The 19,382-nt window shown below is 51.5% G+C and overlaps 7 protein-coding genes across 7 annotated transcripts; 5 read left to right on the top strand and 2 right to left on the bottom strand.

Annotated features, from left to right (window-relative positions):
* Nucleotides 1-276: 276 nt before the first annotated feature.
* On the top strand, nucleotides 277-1,332 carry PHYSODRAFT_307788 (hypothetical protein; the record flags this gene model as incomplete). Its single annotated transcript, XM_009540774.1, has 1 exon — nucleotides 277-1,332. The coding sequence occupies one exon, from the start codon at nucleotides 277-279 to the stop codon at nucleotides 1,330-1,332; it is 1,056 nt and encodes a 351-aa protein (XP_009539069.1).
* Nucleotides 1,333-1,844: 512 nt separating this feature from the next.
* PHYSODRAFT_307787 (hypothetical protein) lies at nucleotides 1,845-3,710 on the bottom strand (the record flags this gene model as incomplete). Its single annotated transcript, XM_009540773.1, has 1 exon — nucleotides 1,845-3,710. One exon carries the CDS (start codon nucleotides 3,708-3,710, stop codon nucleotides 1,845-1,847), a length of 1,866 nt encoding a protein of 621 aa, XP_009539068.1.
* A 1,566-nt stretch (nucleotides 3,711-5,276) lies between these two features.
* PHYSODRAFT_533672 (hypothetical protein) lies at nucleotides 5,277-6,401 on the top strand (the record flags this gene model as incomplete). The annotated part of the gene is made up of 1 exon (XM_009540772.1): nucleotides 5,277-6,401. The coding sequence occupies one exon, from the start codon at nucleotides 5,277-5,279 to the stop codon at nucleotides 6,399-6,401; it is 1,125 nt and encodes a 374-aa protein (XP_009539067.1).
* A 569-nt stretch (nucleotides 6,402-6,970) lies between these two features.
* Nucleotides 6,971-8,822, top strand: PHYSODRAFT_533827 (hypothetical protein; the record flags this gene model as incomplete). The annotated part of the gene is made up of 3 exons (XM_009540771.1): nucleotides 6,971-7,338; nucleotides 7,405-8,157; nucleotides 8,558-8,822. Coding segments are annotated over 3 exons (1,386 nt in total), but the record flags the coding sequence as incomplete, so codon positions are not given.
* A 1,804-nt stretch (nucleotides 8,823-10,626) lies between these two features.
* Nucleotides 10,627-11,382, top strand: PHYSODRAFT_307785 (hypothetical protein; the record flags this gene model as incomplete). Its single annotated transcript, XM_009540770.1, has 3 exons — nucleotides 10,627-10,673; nucleotides 10,802-11,306; nucleotides 11,362-11,382. The coding sequence occupies 3 exons, from the start codon at nucleotides 10,627-10,629 to the stop codon at nucleotides 11,380-11,382; spliced, it is 573 nt and encodes a 190-aa protein (XP_009539065.1).
* A 693-nt stretch (nucleotides 11,383-12,075) lies between these two features.
* PHYSODRAFT_534069 (hypothetical protein) lies at nucleotides 12,076-12,696 on the bottom strand (the record flags this gene model as incomplete). Its single annotated transcript, XM_009540769.1, has 1 exon — nucleotides 12,076-12,696. One exon carries the CDS (start codon nucleotides 12,694-12,696, stop codon nucleotides 12,076-12,078), a length of 621 nt encoding a protein of 206 aa, XP_009539064.1.
* A 1,104-nt stretch (nucleotides 12,697-13,800) lies between these two features.
* PHYSODRAFT_342342 (hypothetical protein) lies at nucleotides 13,801-18,131 on the top strand (the record flags this gene model as incomplete). The annotated part of the gene is made up of 13 exons (XM_009540768.1): nucleotides 13,801-13,887; nucleotides 14,727-14,907; nucleotides 14,951-15,017; nucleotides 15,112-15,229; nucleotides 15,309-15,399; nucleotides 15,490-15,587; nucleotides 15,674-16,036; nucleotides 16,125-16,241; nucleotides 16,318-16,367; nucleotides 16,409-16,455; nucleotides 17,714-17,772; nucleotides 17,888-17,943; nucleotides 17,972-18,131. The coding sequence occupies 13 exons, from the start codon at nucleotides 13,801-13,803 to the stop codon at nucleotides 18,129-18,131; spliced, it is 1,494 nt and encodes a 497-aa protein (XP_009539063.1).
* Nucleotides 18,132-19,382: the final 1,251 nt, after the last annotated feature.

Genomic DNA, 19,382 nt, shown 5'->3' with positions numbered 1-19,382 from the left:
CGCTGTGCGTATTATGTTATGAACATCCACAACTACCAGATACGCAGCTTCTTAGTGCAATAACCCACTTGCGATAATATCAATTTACTTTCTTACCTCCGCGCTGTTAATAATCCAATACAAGCAAGCTATTAGCTGCAACAGCGCCCTGCCAAGCACTTACCTTAGTGCTGTAACTTCGTCCTGGTGTTGCGTCTTTGTGGGTGTCAGACAAATTGTTCGTTGCAATTTGCAGTGGCGGAGGCGTCTTTGGATGCAAATCTCTCGTCCTTGTGGATGGGCTTAGACGGCTCTAGACGATGGCCGTGGCCGATATATGCGCTCTGCTGCGGTCCTGCTGATGTTCTTGTACCTTCCGTCGAGATTTCACGTGGCACATTGACCAAGTCCGATATTTCAACCATTCACGCAGTACTTAAGACCAACTATCCTCAACCAATCGTGAAATCGGACACAACAATCCTCCGGCAGTACGGCTTCATTGAGATTGAAGAAGGGGCGGAGGTGCGTGTTTGTGGCGTAAATAACGACGAAGAGAACGAGTTTGTTGCGACAAGCGCGTGTCGTTGCCGAGCGCTTTACGACCCTGAAGACGAGGAGTGGGTAAATTTTATTGTGCCTGGACACGGTGCTCGCAAATCCAAGCTTGGTAGTGGGAATGTCCGATTCATCCCCGACTGTGGAAATTCCTACTTCCGATTCAAACGATTGAGTGGATCCCTGACAATAAAGTATGTCACTTTCCAGAGCCCCAAGGTATTGACGGATCTACTAGCACTAGTCACCAGCGGACTTCGTTCTTTGACGTTATGTGGTGACGCTGAGGACCCCGCCACCACTGCGATTCATGTCGACTTGTGCGCGCTGGCTACCGCGTGTCCAGAACTTCAGTATCTCTACGTCTCTGAAATGAACGTTGTGATCTCGTCCCACGACGATGCACTTTGTCGCTGGTCTATTAAGACGCTATGCTTACACGAGCATTCGGGTTCTCTGTCTGACTTAACGAGGTGTTTGAGAACCTCGACGCTACGAATGGCTCGACAACTCGTTATACTTGAAGTGACAGCACGACGGCATGGATATGATGAAGCTGAAGTAAACGAACTAAAGACTCATGATGGTGAGTTCCTGCCTGTCACGATGGTGAAATTCCCCACCACGTCGAAGGCTGCGATGATCAGTGTTGTATTGAGTGCGTCCAGCAGCGCAACGAAGCCGATTCACCGTCTCGACGCATACATGCTCAGCCTCATCTTTGTATTCGCGTCCACTCCAGAACAGCGGTCGGTAGTGTACTGGTGTCGGCAGTTCAAGCCTCGAGCTGAGTAAGAACACGAAACTGATAACTCGTCTTTCCACCTTGTTGTGGTCACCCAAAAATTTTGTCGACTCGAATTTCAATTATATAGAGCAGCAGCTGATTCAGAATTCAGAATCCAACAAGGAATAACAAAAGTCAATTATTGCTAGATTTCTGTTTATCGCTCAGACTAAACAACGTACCGAGTTAGCTACCCCGTGGTGCTCATGATGATGTCACTCGTTTTTTTTAATCTGTAGAAATGAAAGCTGCTGATCGATTCCATACCTTAGTAAATTGCTTTCGATAGAGTTTCTGGAGCCTCGACGGCCACTGAATTATCTTCAAAAGTAATATTTGTCTATCCCGATAGTTAAATTTCTTCAGAATTCTTACTAACTGACATGAAAAATGTGTTTCCATGAAAACTCGGATGTATCACGAATATGTTGTGTCAAATGCATCAGTAGGCTAGGAGTATAACGCAAAACATCGAGCACGGTCTTTTCGAATACTGGTCGTCTCAATCCCATCTCGCTCACTACGAGCAAATTACCGCCCGCTGTCCCGGAGTTGACGCGAATACGAAAACGAGGCTCAGAATGTACGCATCAAGACGGTGAATCGGTCTCAAGGCTTCGCATGTGCTTGTGACGACGCTGATCATGGCAGCCTTTGACTGGGCAGGAAGCTTGTCTTTTGTGACTGGCAAGATCTCACCGTCATGGGCCATCAATTCGCTCGCTGCTGCGTCGTCATACGTTAAACGTCGTGGTGGCCTAACTTGAAGATGCACAAGTTCCCGAGCCAATCGCAGTGATTTGTTCCTCAAACAACTCGTCAAGTCGGCTAGCGTACCTGTACAATCCATAAAGTCTATCCTTTTGATGGGCCAGCGACCCAGTGATTCATCCTGGACAGCCACCTTCACATTAAAGTTTCTGGTGAACAACTCTTGCAGATCTGGGCATGCGATGCAGAGCAAACTCAGATCCAATTGAGTCGGGGTTCTGGCGCGTAGCAATAACGAACGGAGACCGCTAGTAACCAAGGCAAGCAGATCCATCAGCACCGCAGGGCTCTCGATCGTAGTATTTCGAATCGCAAACGAACCGGTTAACCGCTTTCTTGGGAAGTTTGATTTCCTACAATCGGGAGTGAATCGAGAACTGGCCCCAAGTTTTGCCTTACAAGCACCATATCCAGGAACGATAACATTCACCAATTCGCCTTCAGTTGGGTCATAAAGCGCTCGGCAGCGGCATGCTTTCGACACAACAACAACACACTCATCACCACCATTTACTTCGCGGAGGCGCAGCTCGGCTCCTTCTAGAATGTCGACAAATCCGAACTGGTGGCGGCCATTTTGGGATGTTCCCAAGATTGGCTGAGGATAGTTGGTGTGCAGTACTGCGGTGATGGCTCGGATGTCGAACCTCGTCAACGTGCCCCAACAAACCTCGACCGAAGGTATCTCCACTTCGGATCCTCCACAGCAGACCGCGTAAATCAACCATGACCATCGTCCGGAGCCTTCTAAGTGCATGTCCATGTTATCAAGATGAGCCTCGGCAGACAACTCCGCGGCTGCCGAGCACATTGCCGCGAACATCCGATCGCATATCCCAAAACCCCACAAATCCAGTTTCCCAAAACTTACAGGACCGATATCGTGAACAAGTTGGTTGTCGTTTTGATCCGTAAGACGCACCGAGCTACGGCACAGTAACGTGTTCAAACAGAACCCAATATTCACTGTGGTTTGAAGCGAAGTCATGCTCGCCCCTTCGAGGTCAATCGACAAGTCTGATATTGCCGTTGCTGCGAATGCCTTCGTCAACGTTGGGACAGCAACGGGATGAGCCCAATTCCGGATCGCGGCTAGGACGTCGCATGATTCGCTGACTGGTCTTCTTGTGCTATTCAGCGAGCCGAAATGTCCAGTTAGATACAGCCGCGCAATAGGAGGAAGGATAACATCAAATAGTCTCCCGAATTCGCTCCAAATTGAGTCCGAAGAATCCGCTGATTTGGCAGGTTGCTGTCTGCAATCAACATGGGAACCTTGAAATCTGTAATCCCAGTACACCGACGACTTGCTACGTTCACACGCTTTTCTTGTCTCTTCCACCCGCATTGCGTTTAATTTCAGAGCTGTATCACGAAAATCACGTGAATACTTCCACGGATCGTTTGGAAATCCAAGAACCTCTCCCCATGTGACTTCAGTCTCGACTGCTGCAATATCGTTCGACATCCGAGCCCGCGTTAACCGGAATACCCATTCTGGATAGAAAGTGCAATGTTCACCATCAGTCTGCGACGGCTGAATTCCCGTCGGTGATCTCACGAGCTGGATTAAAGCTCTGTTGTTCACAAGCGAAAGCAAGGTGAACAGCTCCATGGCTTCTCGAATTCGATGAAGGCTTGCAACATCCAGCTGACTGCACCCGTCCCCTAGAAGCCCAAGATTTATACGTAGGCTCGTCCTTGAGGTGTTCTCTGGGAAGGCAAATATGACCTTCAGAGAGGATTCAGCTGCATGTGTACTCTCTTGTATCACATGCTTCCGCAACACAGCACGCCAAGGCTCCAGGAATGCCCACTCGGTCGCCATGGCACTCAGAGGCAGAGTTAATAGTAGTGAAGTCATTTTTTTTTCTTCTAAATACATTCTTTTGCTATCAATCAAGTAGTCGATTGACCATTGCATCGATCAAAATGCATCACTCCAGGTCATGTTGGAAACGTTACTTGGTGGATTTCTGGACGACCCGTGGGAATATTCGCCCGGGTTTCGAGATGCAGCCCAAAAAATTAGATGTGGGCCTCACCGCACGTCCAGTCCTCGAGAACTGTTCAGCCCTTATCGTGAGCTTTACTAGAACCCCGTAGAATCCATGAGGAGACCTTTTCCGAGAACTATGAGGTAGCATCGCATTTGCTTCGCGATACGATTTTTCATGCAGTAGGCTATTTTACCAATTCTTTGGCATGTGAATCAGAACTCTTTATCATCATTCCTCAGAAAAAAAATTTGGAGGAGCCCAGTGAGTCTCTCTCGACTAGCGCTATACTTGCCAAATGATCCGAAGATTTGTGTGAATCCTCAAGCAATCTGGAGCAAACCGCGGGGAGGTAAATCCCCTCCATCCCCTCAAGCGCAGCTGACTATCGTAGATTGGCACCTATTGACTTGAAACGTTTATCCGGGCCCACGTAGTTATTGTTTCGTGATGGATTTGTTTCTGTCTGTAACTGGCCCTATAGTTTTTTTTTCGTTTCCACGCGGTGGACACGATCTCGCTGAGCTAGAGATAATCGTTGCTCATTTATCGATTCCCGGTCCAGATGAACAACCAAGAAATGGTAACGCTGTCATGCGGTCTATACGGCGACGGCAGAGTCCGCCCCGTGAAGGCCGCGCTCACCGCCACTGCACTACATCTTGGAAATATCGTAGTCAGTGAGCTCGGCACCCAGCAGGGGCGTGTCGTGCTCTACCTGGCACGAGATGTGACTGGCAAGTACCTGCCTCACGATGACGACGCTCGAAAGCTGCTGCGCGGCCCCGTGAGCCACAAGTACGACCCATTGCCGCTACTCGCTCAGCTCAACGACCCCTTGTCTTTCGGAGCAGACTTCTCGCCCGAACCCAACGAGATCCACTTGCTCGTCGAGCTCCTCGAGGAGGAACCCCTCACGAAGAAACGCCGACTCTCGGACGACGACGAAGCCATTGAGAGCATCGGTCTTTCAGGTGTGTGGGACTTTTCAGAGCTGACGCTGACGCAGCTACAAAAACAAACCGAGGAGATAGCCGCCATCCTCCGGCGACCTCTGCCCTTCCGCCTGCAAATGGCGGACACGGCGCTCGCCGACAGAATATGCAACCAAGATGGTCCAAAGGTCCGCTGTCAAGTCTCTCGCAGTGCTGTTCGACGCGTTCTCGATCGGCTGCAGCTTGCCCATGGATCCAACTGCATCTACGGCGACCAGGCAAAAGTTTTACGACGGGCTGCTCCGCATCCCGACGGTACTGCTCCACAGCAGAGGCCTCGACGTCACGCAGCATCGGAGTCGCAGCAGGGACGCGGCTGGCGAGAACCTCCGACCTGATGTCATTGTGCACCTTCAAGGGTTAGTGGTGCTGCGTGGTGAAGAGGCAGACACCCGCGTCTGGTTGGGCACCCCACGCGCGCGGCTCGCGACGAAAATGCGTGAATGGAGCCGCATGTTCTACGGCGACCTTCCCTACACACTGGGCTACGTCACGAGTGGCGACTGGCTCGGTATTGTGGTGGTTGGTGAGGACCTCTACGCGGGGCTGGTGCTACAAATTCGCTCGATCCGGCGGCTGGTGGCAGATGCCATCAAGGTGTTCTACAACTTGCCGTTCCTGCTCGAGCGGATGATCACCGTGTCCAAGTTCCGCCGACTGACACAACTTACACCGTACACGCCCGTCGAGGGCGAGAAATGCACCATCGAGCTGGTGGACGGCGCAATTGAGCGCACGATCGAGCGGCGACAGTGTGAGGACGACGAAGCGTTCGAGAGACTGGTGTGCATATACAAGACTCTGCAAGATCTGGGTAACAGCAACGACACTGAGAGAACGCACCTTCAGACTGTGGAGTCGCTGGAGCTACACACTGAGTACAAGCTCGTAGTTCGACTGACACCGTTAGGCTCGTGTCGAGAGCCTGTAGACGTCAAGGGAGTGCGTGAGTGGGTGACAGGGATGCTGACTGCGCTGAGCTTCTGGCATGGGTGCAACTACTGCCACGGCGACGTGTGCTGGAGGAACATTGTGCACGTTCCGGATGGCACCAATTCCGGACGCTGGGTGCTCATTGACATGGACGAATCCCGTCGGCCGGAGACGACGACCATCGAATGGAACCACCCATGCGAAGGAGAGCAGCTGACGTTCCGACACGACCTGCTCCAACTAGGAAAACTGTTCAAGCAACTTCACCCCACGATCAAGTTACCGAGAGACCTGTTAGCTATCCGTGATAAACTGCTCGGAGCTATGGAGGATCCATCAGTGCGTGCTCAAACTGTAGCGGTCATGCTAAAGGAAGAATAGCGCGAATAATCAATCTACACTATCTATCTGGCTAGACCACTTGCGGAAGGCTGTACTTCTCTGGTCCACGATAATATGCGCGAATCACTCGTTTTCTACCATAGCTGTGCCAATTCTACTGGTAGCCAAACAAGCAAGGTAGCAACAGTAAGCTGAGATCGAGCGAATCCCAGCCGTGCAAGCAGGAAAAACCTCGTTTTTATTTGAGGCTCTAGCTCTCACAAATCAACGCTGATGCCTCTAAATCGAAGATCATAAGAAAGCTTGTATCAAGCACAATCCGAGGCAATTATTGGATCTAGTATCGCTATTGTCGTTTATATTTTACGAAAAAAAACTTATTGCATCGACAGATGAGCTCATGCAGTCGATTGTTTTACGGCCAAAGCCTCGCAGAAGCTGCTAATAAAAAATATCATGTGCTTCAGCTCGATCTCAGCTTTTTGTTGCTACCTTGCTTGTTTGGCTACCAGTAGAATTGGCACAGCTATGGTAGAAAGAGTGATTCGCGCATATTATCGTGGACCAGAGAAGTATTTTATTTATGGAGATCCAATGCTACCTCTGAGGTCCTACGGCAGCAGCCCTGCGCCGACGCTCTGGAGCACCTCGGGCCCATCTCTCAAGCTTCCTGGGGCCCCCTCGCCACCTCTCACTGCACCTTCGGCTCCACGAAGCTGCTGGACTGGATCTGGGACAGCAGCTGCACCTCCACTGCTACCCGCAGTCCGTCCTGGTCTCTCTACAATTACCTGCGCTCGGACCCCGACTATTACCGCTGGGAGTTTGCCATGGCTACGGAAGTGACTGCAAAGCGAGGGGATGTAGCCATGATGAAGTGGCTGCTGACCCATTTTCAAGACTGCGAAGTACCCATCGAGACCGTGGAGCAAGCTGTACGCAAGGGCCATGTAGCCATTTTGCAGCTTTTGCTCAAGTACGACACCGGCAGCCAAGAGATTCAAGAACCAGACGCCAAGAAGAGGAAAGTGGCTACAGAAAGCGGTGCCTCAGATGAGGGAGAGCCTTCACAAAACGCTGCAGGAGGCCATGTTGTCCTTTGGAAGAATCGAGATCGACATTGGCGACCGTCTATTATGAAAGACGCTATCCAAAGCGGCAATGTTCCCGAACTTAGCGATGAAGAGACTGTAGGATGCGCAGTCAGAGCAGCGATGCAAAGCAGCAGTTTGGAGCTCGTCGAGTTCTTTCTGCCTGAGGGCAAAACTGTGCTGGACTTCGTCTCATTAGCTGGACACTCGGTCGAAGTCGTCGAGAAACTGCTGGATGATGGGTATTTCGAGCGATTCGAAGTCATTGACGCGTTAGCTTTACCCAATCTAGCAGAAGCTGGTCGCTTAGATCTGCTACAGCGAGCTTCGAAGTACTACAAGCGGAGCAACAAGCACTGGCAGGAGTGCTGGAGAGACGCCCTCTTTGTGGCTTGTCGCCTCGGACACTGCACTGTTGTGCGATGGATGATCGAGCATCCGATGTGGCGTGGAGTCCGGAATCTCATGAAGCGCAAGAGAACCTTTTCCCGGCTGTTATGGTACGCTGCCGACCACGGGAGCGTCGAAGTGATGCAATCTCTGCACGATTTAAAAGCCGCAGACAGCTATGGGGACGCGCTGGTTAAAGCAGTGGCGAAGAATGACATGAAGTGCATTAATTGGCTGCTCGCTAACTTTCCGCAATCTGAACACGTGTCAGACTACGCCGTGCTCGATGAAGCCGCGAGGCGTGGGAATCTGGAGTTGCTGAAATACTTTCACAACTTGGAATCCGTCCCTGGGTTTGTGCCAAAGACAGCAGAGTTCGTCCTGGTACTCGACGGACGCCATGGACGACGCTGCTGCGAATGGACACCTTGCAGTCGTGCAGTGGCTTCATGAAAACAGGAGCGAGGGGTGCACAACGGAGGCGATGGATTGCGCTGCTGCAAACGGCCATCTCGAGGTGGTGAAGTGGCTGCACTCCAATCGTAGTGAAGGATTCACGACAAAAGCGATGGACGGAGCAGCATCTCACGGTCACTTGGAGGTTGTGCAATGGCTCCATACGCACACAAGCGCCTGCTGCACGACAGCAGCAACGGACGGAGCCGCCAAGCATGGCAAGTTATAGGTGCTGAAATGGCTGCATTTCAACAGAAGCGAGGGGTGCACAATAGAGGCGATTGAAAAGGCGTTTACTCACGCCCACCTTGGAGTTGCCATTTGGCTGGCAGCTACGTATCCCAACTTCGCGCCCGAGGAATTATCGTGTTACTCCGACGAGAACGAGTTCGATGTGACACTGTTCGTCCACGCGCATTACCCTGACCTGATAGGAACTCAAGAATACTGCTACAACCGGAAAACAAGCAATAACTACCGTTGGGGCTGGCTGGAGAAGCATTATCCGGCGCTTGACGCGTGACAGTCACGGGAGAAGAAACAAAAACAACGGATACATATACATGTAGTAATCCTTTTCAATACTTATCACCAATATTTATCGCATTGAGAAGCAATGCGTTGTTCAAGTTTCACCATAACAAATTTAGATAGGCTCCCGTCTGCAGCAGGGATTCAACTGTTCACGCATTTAAGCACGAGGCCAGATTACCTCGGGCCATCGCAAAGTTCATCGCTATACGTCGTATAGCGATAGTATACGAAGCCTGTAGTCGAGGTTCAACGCATTTGGTAGACTAGATTGTTCTCTCGATCTATGTCGGCTACCGAGCGCCACCTCTGGTCGGTTTGCAATTATTCACGCGCGGAGCTTCACTACTACAGGTAATCGTTTGAAATCCCGGTCAAGAAAGTTGATGGATGGGAGATCATCAAGTGGCATGTTGCACGATTGTCAAGTGCCTATATTGGCAATTACAGAAGCCGCGATAGCTGGACAATTATCTGTGGGCCTGCAGATCTGATGGTGAAGGCCAAGATTTCCACGCGCTGAAGAACTATGAATGGCTGATCCTAGCTGAATCCTCCTGGAAGACTGTTACAACACGGGTCGTGATGCACTCCACCAGCCGCTAAAATCAGCACTTCGCATTTGTCCGTCGGATTCATGATATGGAGATTTTAAATACCATTAAATGCTTTAAACTGTGCGAGCTAGCCAGAGTGTTGGAACCTGGAGGCAAAGACATTTTCGATTATGCGAGCAACTGCCTGCAGCCTCAAGTGGGTTGGTTGGCGGTGAGAAATACCGTGGAAATGAATTTGTTCTATCTAACAACTGATGATTCGCTCCAAATTGGTGAAGAGAACGTCTACTTACTCTAACTGCTAACTATAAAGGTTTGCACTGAGTCGTGGGTATTGGAGCCTGTACCTTGGGCATCTTGGGCCGAAGACGGTAAACTCCTACGAGACGCCGATGCGCGGATTTGCCTCCTTCTTGCGGTCTCCCGTTGCAAGAGGCGACACAATTGTTAGATCGCCTTATGTGATTAGTCCAGTTCATTGGTCGCTACTGCCCTAATCGTACCGCAGCACTGTTAAACATCGGGGAAGGTGCTCTTTGAACATCCCTCGAAGTGAGTCAGGTAATCGAGTCAATTGGCTGTGATAAATCACCGTGCAGTATACAATACGTAGTAGGCTGAAGATCCTTTAAAAAATTACTTACAAACGATGCGATCGGTCTCAATCTTTCATCCTCAGGTCTCAATTTTCCCCGAGTCTTACTATTTCTTTTGCCTCATTGAGCAGAAACCATGCTCAGGTGCTTGGAGCTCGTTCTAAAGCCGTATCCTTTCGTATACAACCTCGAATCTTGTATCCACATCTTTTCAAGTTTTCTCGGGCCGACGCCCTGCCTGCCACTATGGGAAGCCTACAATTTCGGGTCTGTGAAGCTACTCGTTTTGATCTGGAATTCTAGCTGCGTTTCAGCCAGTACTCGAACCTCTCCCTGGTCTCTCCACAACTTCCTCCGGTCAGATACTCACTGTAACCGGTGGCAATTCGCTAAATCGTTGGAGGTTGCTGCGGGTCGGGGGGATTTGGCAATTGCCACGTGGTTGTTCGAGCACTTCTTCGGATGTGAGGCTCCTTCTGATGTGGTGAATGTTGCAGCCAAGAACGGACACCCGGAAATGCTGCAGTTTCTCATTTTGTTTAAATCGGAAGCGGAAGATATAGGTGGAGCTAAAGGAGTGGGGACAATTTGTCAACATCATTCTTCTGGAGCGAAAAGCGTGGTGCACTGGGGGGATTCCGTGATGTTGAAAGCTGCAGAGAATGGGCAAATGGAAACTCTTCGATGGCTGTACGAGAACGAGGTTCATGACATTGACGAGCTCCAAAGAGTTCGAATTATTGAATGTGCTCTGAGTGCCGGGGACGTTGACCTGGCGGATTGCTTCCTTCCTACTGACGGAACTACATGTGACTTAGACTACGACCGGCTGTCACCGTCGCTGGAGTAGATCCAGTGGATGCTGATATGGGCTATCTCCCGAAAGATGAACATGTTGCAGCTTCTGCTTTCCAGGATTTGGCAGGTTTTGGCGACTTGGAGCTGATGAAGCGGGTTTTGAAGCTGTACCCAAACTTCGAGGACGACGATACAATCTGGCTTCCATACTGGGGCGAAGCGCAGCAGAAGGCGTGTATTTCCGGTGACCTAGAGCTTGTTACGTGGTTGGTGGAACATCCGATCGGGCGTAAGAAGTGCGAGCAGCTCAAAGAAACCCGACACATAGACCACCTACTCCAAGTAGCAGCCGCAGAAGGGCATATCAAGGTTGTGGAATGTCTTCAGGACCAAGGTGCTGTTGATATATCCGGAAACGCGATGCTCATCGCCGTCCGCAAGGGTCACACGAAGGTCGTGGAGGTTTTGCAGGATCCGAACTGGTACGCAGAAAAGGGTGATGCTGGTCGATTGACACATCAAGCCGTAAGAAGTGGGCGGGTGGAGATTCTGTCCCTATTTCAGAAAATTAATTCACCAGAGCTTGTCAAGTCGACGCTAAAGTGCAAGCGGAAGACTACCACCCCTGAAGACAAATGGTGGAACGGTCTGGGGGACCTTGTGAGCCTGGCAGCTGCTAACGGCCAACTAGACGTACTCGAATGGCTGCAGATGAACCGCAAGCCGAGGCCTTCTCCGTGTGCAATCCAAGAAGCCGCATCAGCTGGACACCTTGATGTCGTTAAATGGCTACACTCGGTTCGAGCGGATAAATGCTCCGATCAAGCCATGGACCGCGCTGCATCGGCTGGGCATCTTGATATGGTTAAATGGCTGCATTTTAATCGGGGAGAAGGGTGCACGACCGACGCGATAAATTTGGCGGCTGCAGGGGGATATTTGAGACGACGGCAAACAAAATGTTACTTATCAACCTAAGTACGAATCGCGATTTAGGCGCATAATTGGAAAGAGAGAAGACCGTCAAAAAATATGTCCGACTTGAACCCCGAAAGGGAATTTTTTTTTTTTTGATGAACTGGTGTAAAATTAGTCAGCGAATCCGACAATGTTGTCCGTTTTTAGCTAATTCGAAGCCTAACAGTGTTAGAATCTCACTTTTGTGCCGTCACTTCAAATCACCAGGGGTATATTTTTGATTTGTTTTTAGAAAATTTGATATCTGGATGTAAGTAACATTTTGAATGAACTGTGGACATAAGTATCATAATGATCGACTACAACCTTGGGCTGCCTATTCTTGCTCAGCAGGCAGATCCGCAGTAGCTTTGTGCTTCTTGTTCTTTTGCGTCTTGTTTGCTGCAGTAGCCCTCTTCTTTGCTGGGTTCTTTTTCGTCGCAACAGCCTCCGTGATACCACGCTGGTCTTGGTTAGCCTTAGCCGCCACGGCCATTGCCGCGCGATGCTCACGTCGTGCTTGTTTCCGATACTTGGCATCTTCTCCTTCCTGGTCGCTAGGCTTGGCGTAGAGGGGATCGCTCTGAAACTCAGCAAGAACGTAGGGCCTGCTGTTGTGGTACATCTGCGCAATTTTCTCGGTGTTGCGGACAGGAGGGGACAGCGTCTCGATATGGTCCGTCATCATCCGCTGCACCATCTCCTTCGTGGTGAAGATTCCGTCAATTTGACGGCTCAAACTAGTCTCTACAGGTTCGCTCTCGGGGCCATTCTTGCAGACAACGACGCCCGGCTGCGATGCGCCCATCGTGAAAATCTGGAACTTCTGGATGCCGTCAAGTCGATTGTACAATTCGGTGAGAATAGGTTTGTAGGACTTGAACGCTGAGCTTCCGCGAGGCAGATGCACCGTGATTGAGCTCTTGGACGCCGAACTAACAGCCTCTACGAGCAGCATGCGTGTTGAGCCGGTTACCATGCGCCTTGATTGACATGTTACCGGCTCGGATGTGCATCTTGTAGCGCTGCAAGGTAAGGGGGACTACTCCATAGCAGGGCGCGAAAGTGGGTCGGCACACATGACCTACGTAGGGGAGGATGTACGGAAACTTCTCACGGTCACCCCGTCCTCTCTTACGCTCAACCGTGGGGGTCTGCATCAACGCCGCCAGGAGCGTGTACAAGCTCGTGGTGCGCTCTTGCTTTGTCATCTGGTCCAGCGAGCACAGCAAGAACTCCAACTCACGAGCCTTGCACTTGACGCACTCGTTCTCACACGCGTCCGCATGAATCACCTCAGTCACACGGGCTCGAGGACTCGCGTCATTCAAAATGATACTGATATCCTCTTCATCTTCGGCTTCACTGCTCGCGCTCTCTGCTGCGAGCGGTTCCTTGTCGTCGCTGGGCGACGCCTCAGAATCAGGCGTAAAGTCGTCGTCGCTGCTGTCCTCGTTCACCTCACTCTCACTGGTAGCAGTGGGATCGACACCACAGACAGAATCGTCGGCAGAATCAGGCTCTTCGTCTGCTTCGCGACGTCGAGCACCAAGGGGTGCCGTGGCCGACAGAGTCAGCGCCGTGGAGGGGGACGTTGTGGCCGGCGGAGTGAGCGCCTGGGAGGGCGATGTCGTGGCTGGCGGACCCGACGTCGCGGCTGGCGGAGTAGGAGCCGTGGCTGGCGGGCTTGGCGCCGAGGTGGCCGGTGGCGAGGCTGAGAGAGGCAGCGCTGGAGGTTGCGCAGGCTGCGCAGTTGGCGCTGCAGCGCGCGAGGTCGGTGCTGTCGGCGTCGTGGGTGGTGTCTGCATGGCTGTAGGTAGTGGTCCGAGTGGCTTTTCGAAATGGTATCCGTGCTGATACACCCCCTTCAAATTTTTGAAAATCAAAACTCCTCGTTTTCTCACGACTTCGTTTAGAAACGATTTTGAACCTGGCCTCTTTTAAGGCGATTATCTCGATAACTCTAAATGGTGGATAAGTAACATTTTTGTTGCCGTTGTCTCATTTGGAAGTGATTAAGCGGCTACACCGTAATCGGTCGGAGGGGTACACAAGCAAGGCTATGGAGAATGCTTTATACTATGGACACTTGAATGTTGCCTACTGGCTGCACGCGCATTTCCCAGGCGCCATCCCCGAGTACGTCAAGGTACCGAAAGGCGATTTTGATATCTTGTTGTTCCTGCACGGAAATCTCCCGGCTGCGATCACGTCGCATGTCATTAAAAGGTTTTGGCGTCAATCGGCAGAACAAACATTCGACCAAGCCGACCCGCTTAACTATGTAGCGAGCTGGATGGAAGAGAATTATCCGCCGTCAGAGTAACACAATGCTCAACCATCTCGCAATGACCTTCGTCAACTGCTGCTACGACTAGAGTCTCGCCGCTCAGGTTCTGCGTTTGGTTGCTGCATCGAACGGACGAAGTAGCTCCTACACAATGCACCAACCTAGGTCCAATATCTGGCGTAATCTCCGGTAGCTATGCTAATTCCAAACGTCTCCAGTTTTGGAGGCTCCAAAGATTGTGTTGAACTAGGTATCAACTGTGCTTTTTTTCATAAGTAGCGCGATACGTCAACAAAAATGTGAGAGGACCTTGAGTATGATACGTACAGTCGAGAACAACCAGTCGAGTCAGTTTGCAAAAAATTCGACGAATACTTCGTGGATCAAAAAGTATGTCACTAGCATGCTACTACAAGCCGAGCGGAGCCCCGCAATTTGACCTCTAGTGTGGTACACACAGGGCTTCTATTGTAGGTACGTTACCCATCCCATTTTGATCCTACCAATCATTGGTCCAATGGTGGGATCAAAATGGTAGGCTACCATACCGTCAAAATTCCAACGGGGTTGGACTGCTTCCAACCAAAACCGGCCTAGCAACGGTATTAGGTTTTTTGCTCAGCTGATATTTAACCTCACGACCGCCTCACGACCGCCGATTGGATTCTCGGCCAATAGTCCAGAAGCTTCCAGGTTAGGCTGCTGGGCCGTCTGTGCTGCTGGGCCGTCTGTGCTGCTGGGTCGTGTGGGCTGCTGGGCCGTGTGTGCTACTGACGCCGGGCCACTTGCTGCTGGGCTATGTGCGCTGCTGGGACGTGTGTTGGGTTGCGTCTGTGCGCTCTCGTGGCGTGTGGCTCAAGTGGTCGAGGGTTTGGACGAGTATGTTGCTGTTGATGGATGCGACTTACCCGCGCCCATGGAGCTCGTGAGGTTGAGCGCCAGGCCTTCGGGCCTGGAGGTTCGGGTCCAAACCCCGACATGGGCATCAAGTATTATGTGTTTTTGCTTTCTTTTTGGACAGGTCGGCTAAGAGAGTGCACGCTACTCCTGTTGTACGTATTGTGTATCTTATTGGCTGTTTAGTGTGCTGCGTGTGCATTTAGATGAAGCGCAGGAATGGCGGAAGGGCGGAATTGGGTGTCGGGTAGACGACTTCGCCTTCATAGTAGCGCTCGCGAAACTGGTCAAGGAGAACGGAAAGGTGGACTGCTTTGTGAAGCGCAGGCATGGCTTTGACGACCGAGCCAACGGCTACAGCCTGTGAGCCTTGTGAAGCCAAGTATTCAAGCGTCTTCTTCTCGGCTTCGACTCCAACAGCGTGGACCTCCGTCTTGTACGCTGGCGAGGCCGGATCCAGCTTGAACCCAGAAGGTAAGCAGAGCATCATGAATGCAACTGCGTGTCGTGACTCGTGAAGGATGGCTTTGCTAACTGTTGTTGATTCGTACATGCGTGGTACAGCTGTGAACCACTCGAACCACACTATCGATAGCGCTTTGGACGCACGTTTGCGCGCGCGCTTTGGCTGCGACTGTTCAACGTCTTCGTGCTGCTGCTCGGTAGTGTTTGTTTTCTTGTCAATAGATTCTTCGTTCGCCCCACAAACAGCCAGCCTTTCCTCTACGTGTGTTTGGCGGAGCAATAGCTCGTCGAGCTCCTGCGACAGCTTTTCGAGAACACGGCTCATGTTTTGAGAGGACTCGGCCGCTGTTTCGTGTTTCTCTACTGCAGGTGGATTGAATGCAGCTCGGAGGGTGATAGACCATGCCAACAGCTCGGAGGCCTGTATGTTGAGGACACCAAGGGCTTCATGAATGCGACGGGCGTACGGGCTATCCAAGCGATGGCGTTCCATCTCGGGGAAGTGAAGGATCAAGGTCGCCATCAACACTTCGAGCACCTGACGATCCAAGTTCCAAGACACTGTCGGGAAACCAGTGACCGCAGCGAAGAGGAGATCCTGCAGCTACTCCACGCGCGCTCGGACGACTCCGTCCAGGGCGGTAAGGTCTGGAAGTCGGGCGCCCGCTTGCGGGTTCCACCAGCTCAATTGACGCGCAACTTGTTGATCTTCATGTGTTGTGTTCAGCATGTAGAAAAACGCCTTGCTCACGCGCGACATATTCCAGCCCCCGCGTTCAACAACCCAGTTCGGGCTTATGCGACTGACGACGTTGGCGTGCATGGCCCCACCTCTTCTGAAGGAGTGCGAGGTAAGTCCCTTCGTGAGTCCACTCTCCTTTGCTGCTGGCAGTCCACTAACCGTGACTAATAGTCTATTGATATAAGCTTGGGCACCAGGGGCCGAATTGGCTCGACATGGCTGTGGAGTCTTGCATGTAGGTGCTTCCGCAAGCTCGCGGTCTAGCCGCGCAATCAGCCCCAGCTCGCCATCGTCGTCTTGGTCGTCGGACGCGGACAGTGCAGGTACGGCAGCAAATTGCGGGAAGATGCGAGTTCCTGTAGCGGGTGGAAGGGCGAGAGCGACAACAAGCACGTGTAACGGGCACGTGAAGGGATCGTTAGGATCCTTAAACAGGGAGGTTCCCTGTTGCGAAGCAGTCTTCACACGCTTAAAGCGGAGAAATATCAAACCGCCTAGCATATACGCACAGAATTGTCAGCATAATTCGTGGGGTTAATTAATACAAAAATTCAAAAACCTGCACGATTCGTACCGGGGTATGGGCTTTCTCCAATTGCTCAGCCTCAGAACCACGACCGTAGAGGTACCACATCAACACCACTAGCGCCGCATCCAGGTAGTCGGAGTTGGCGGAAGCGTGCATGTAGAGAGCCGAGATGATAGTCTATATATCTTTCTTAGTACATGGTGGCGCTTGTTTCGTGACACCTTGCTGCGGCCTCTTTTCACAGTACCGATCTAGAGTTGATAGCATCTTTTGCAGCTTCTTAGCCACACAGTGGCTCTGATGCGGGTACAGATCCGCCAGCCAGTTCTTATCATTGCCAAAATAAGATAGCACACTGTTCTTGGACAGAGCTACTCCTCGCCTTCCTACTTTTTCACTAAGAACCACCCATACTTATCCAGAATGACAAACAAACTCCTACCTGTGCTGTCCTTAGAAATACGGTCATGCACTTCTGTGAGCGTCACCTCCTTCTTCGCAAGGAAGTCTTTGAAGGACTTCACAGCCGTCGCTCTGCTTCTCTGGCTGTTCGCAGGAACTAGCGATACCACTGACATGCCTGTGTGCGTCGGAACGCAGAATGGAGTCGGAGATGAGCTGGCATGGGTTGGAAACCTATGCATATTTATTCTATTGGTACTTCACTTGATATTTGTATGGCATACTCGATATCAAATCGCGTTTCCAACCAGATATTGTTGGAATGTTCAGATCAGCGGTTGGCAGCCATTCCTACGATTTAATTGGTCGAAATTTTAAGCAACGATAGTGTCTATTGGTTGTAAATGCTATGAATCGCAGATGACACACTCCTATTGGCCGTAAGCACCATACAAACTTTAAGGTATTTTTCAGGGGTTAGAATCGCAGCGATATGCTACCATACCATGACGGTGCCGACAGCGGCCGACACCTGCCGACACTATCGAGCATTGGTTAAAATACTGAATTTCTACGATTGGTCTAAATGGCCATCTTAACACTTCTTGCATTTTCATTTCTCTGGCATGGTGGCGGCGCCCCTGATCGAGTTCGCACGAAGGACGGCGAGATGGCCAAGGGCACGAAGGACAACAGTCCTCCCCCGCTGGTACGTGCACCGCCATCTCACACACGGACGCGCGGTGCTCGTACCCGGCCACGGACGCGTCGGGCCAGTGCTCGCACCCGCGCGGATGGCGCGCGTCATGGCGCTTGCCTCCAAGCCGAAGGCCCCGAAGCCTGCGACCACCAAGGGCACGGCGGAAGATAGAGGCACCAAGTGCGTGGAGGTCGGCGGAGGGCAACAGCGAGGAGTGGGAGGAGGAGGAGAAGGAGAAGGAAGACGAGGAGGGAGGACGGCCGATAAGAAGCCTGCGCCTGGCGGCCACCCACTCGTCACGCTGCAGGCAGCAGCAGCAGCACGCGGAGCTGCAGAGCCAACCCAGGACCACGCCACCGCAGCAGTAGCCGCCCTCGTCCCAGTACCGCCATTACAACCAGCAGCACCCGAAGCAGCAGCGCGGCGGCTGCGAGTTGTCGATCGCCGGGTGCGGCGGAGGGCACGCTCGCTGATGTCGAGCTTGGGGGGGGGGCTCCTCCCGGTGGGGGTACTGCTGCTACTGGTGGCGCGACTGGTGCCGCCGCCGCTGCATGGTGGGATGGCGCTTTCTACAGGCGCGGCGTTGCTCAGTGCTGTAGTATATTGCACGAATAGTATGTATATAACAGTGAATATTTATAATTCTTGTACCACTTTAAACTCTCAACTGCTGCGGAGTCACTTACATGTATTGACGGCGGTACCTTAGCGGCAGTGGCCATAGTGTCACCAACAATGCCTCACCCAAAGCAGCTTTCTACATGACACAATGCTGCTTCGGGAATACCGTTGCCGAGAAACTCGGTTGAATTCGTAGAGCAAGTGAAAGCGCCACACAAAACGTTTCGAACAGGCAAACAGAAGCAATACAAAATCAAAGTAAAGTGTCGGCACCGTGCAAAATATGTGTATGATCATCTAATTACTTAACTTCACTATAGGTGGATAACATATCTCGACAGCCCTGCCTACATTATACGTCGGCAGGAGTGTCGGGGGCTCATACACCTACCCCTAACGTTGATGATTGGATAAAATACCATCTATCGCCCTTCTCATTCGATAATAATCGGTCATCGCTATTTGATTGGACCATGGCCACCATACAGTGGCTAAGTATAAAATCATATGTGTCGGCACCGTCACGATATTTATCCATACAAAAGTTTGTACAAAGCGTGACTGAACGGCCCCAGCTTACTAAAAACACGGGGTACGGTGCTCCAAGGAAGGTGCCGACCACCGAAAAGGCCGTCAAAAAAATATATTTGACAATATAGTGATATAAATATATAAAATAACTAATATAGTAATCATAATACGATTATTATATTAGTAATCGTTATTTAAATTATTTATATCAATTCCAGTTTTAGATGGAGCTCCAAAATGCAACATGCTTCCACTCAGCGTGAGCTACGTCCTACGGCGGTCGGCAGCAGCCCTGCGCCGACGCTCTGGAGCACCTCGGCCCGTACATGTCAAGCTTCCTGGGACCCCCTCGCCACCTGTCGCTGCATCAGGCATGCACCTTCGGCTCCACGAAGCTGCTGGGCTGGGTCTGGGACTGCAGCTGCACCTCCGCTGCGACCCGCACCCCGTCCTGGACTCTCCACAAT

This window comes from Phytophthora sojae, assembly GCF_000149755.1.
Source record: "Phytophthora sojae unplaced genomic scaffold PHYSOscaffold_16, whole genome shotgun sequence".
Classification (NCBI taxonomy): domain Eukaryota; phylum Oomycota; class Peronosporomycetes; order Peronosporales; family Peronosporaceae; genus Phytophthora; species Phytophthora sojae.
Note: the sequence above shows the minus strand (reverse complement) of the source record. Positions and strands in the feature narration are given on the sequence as shown.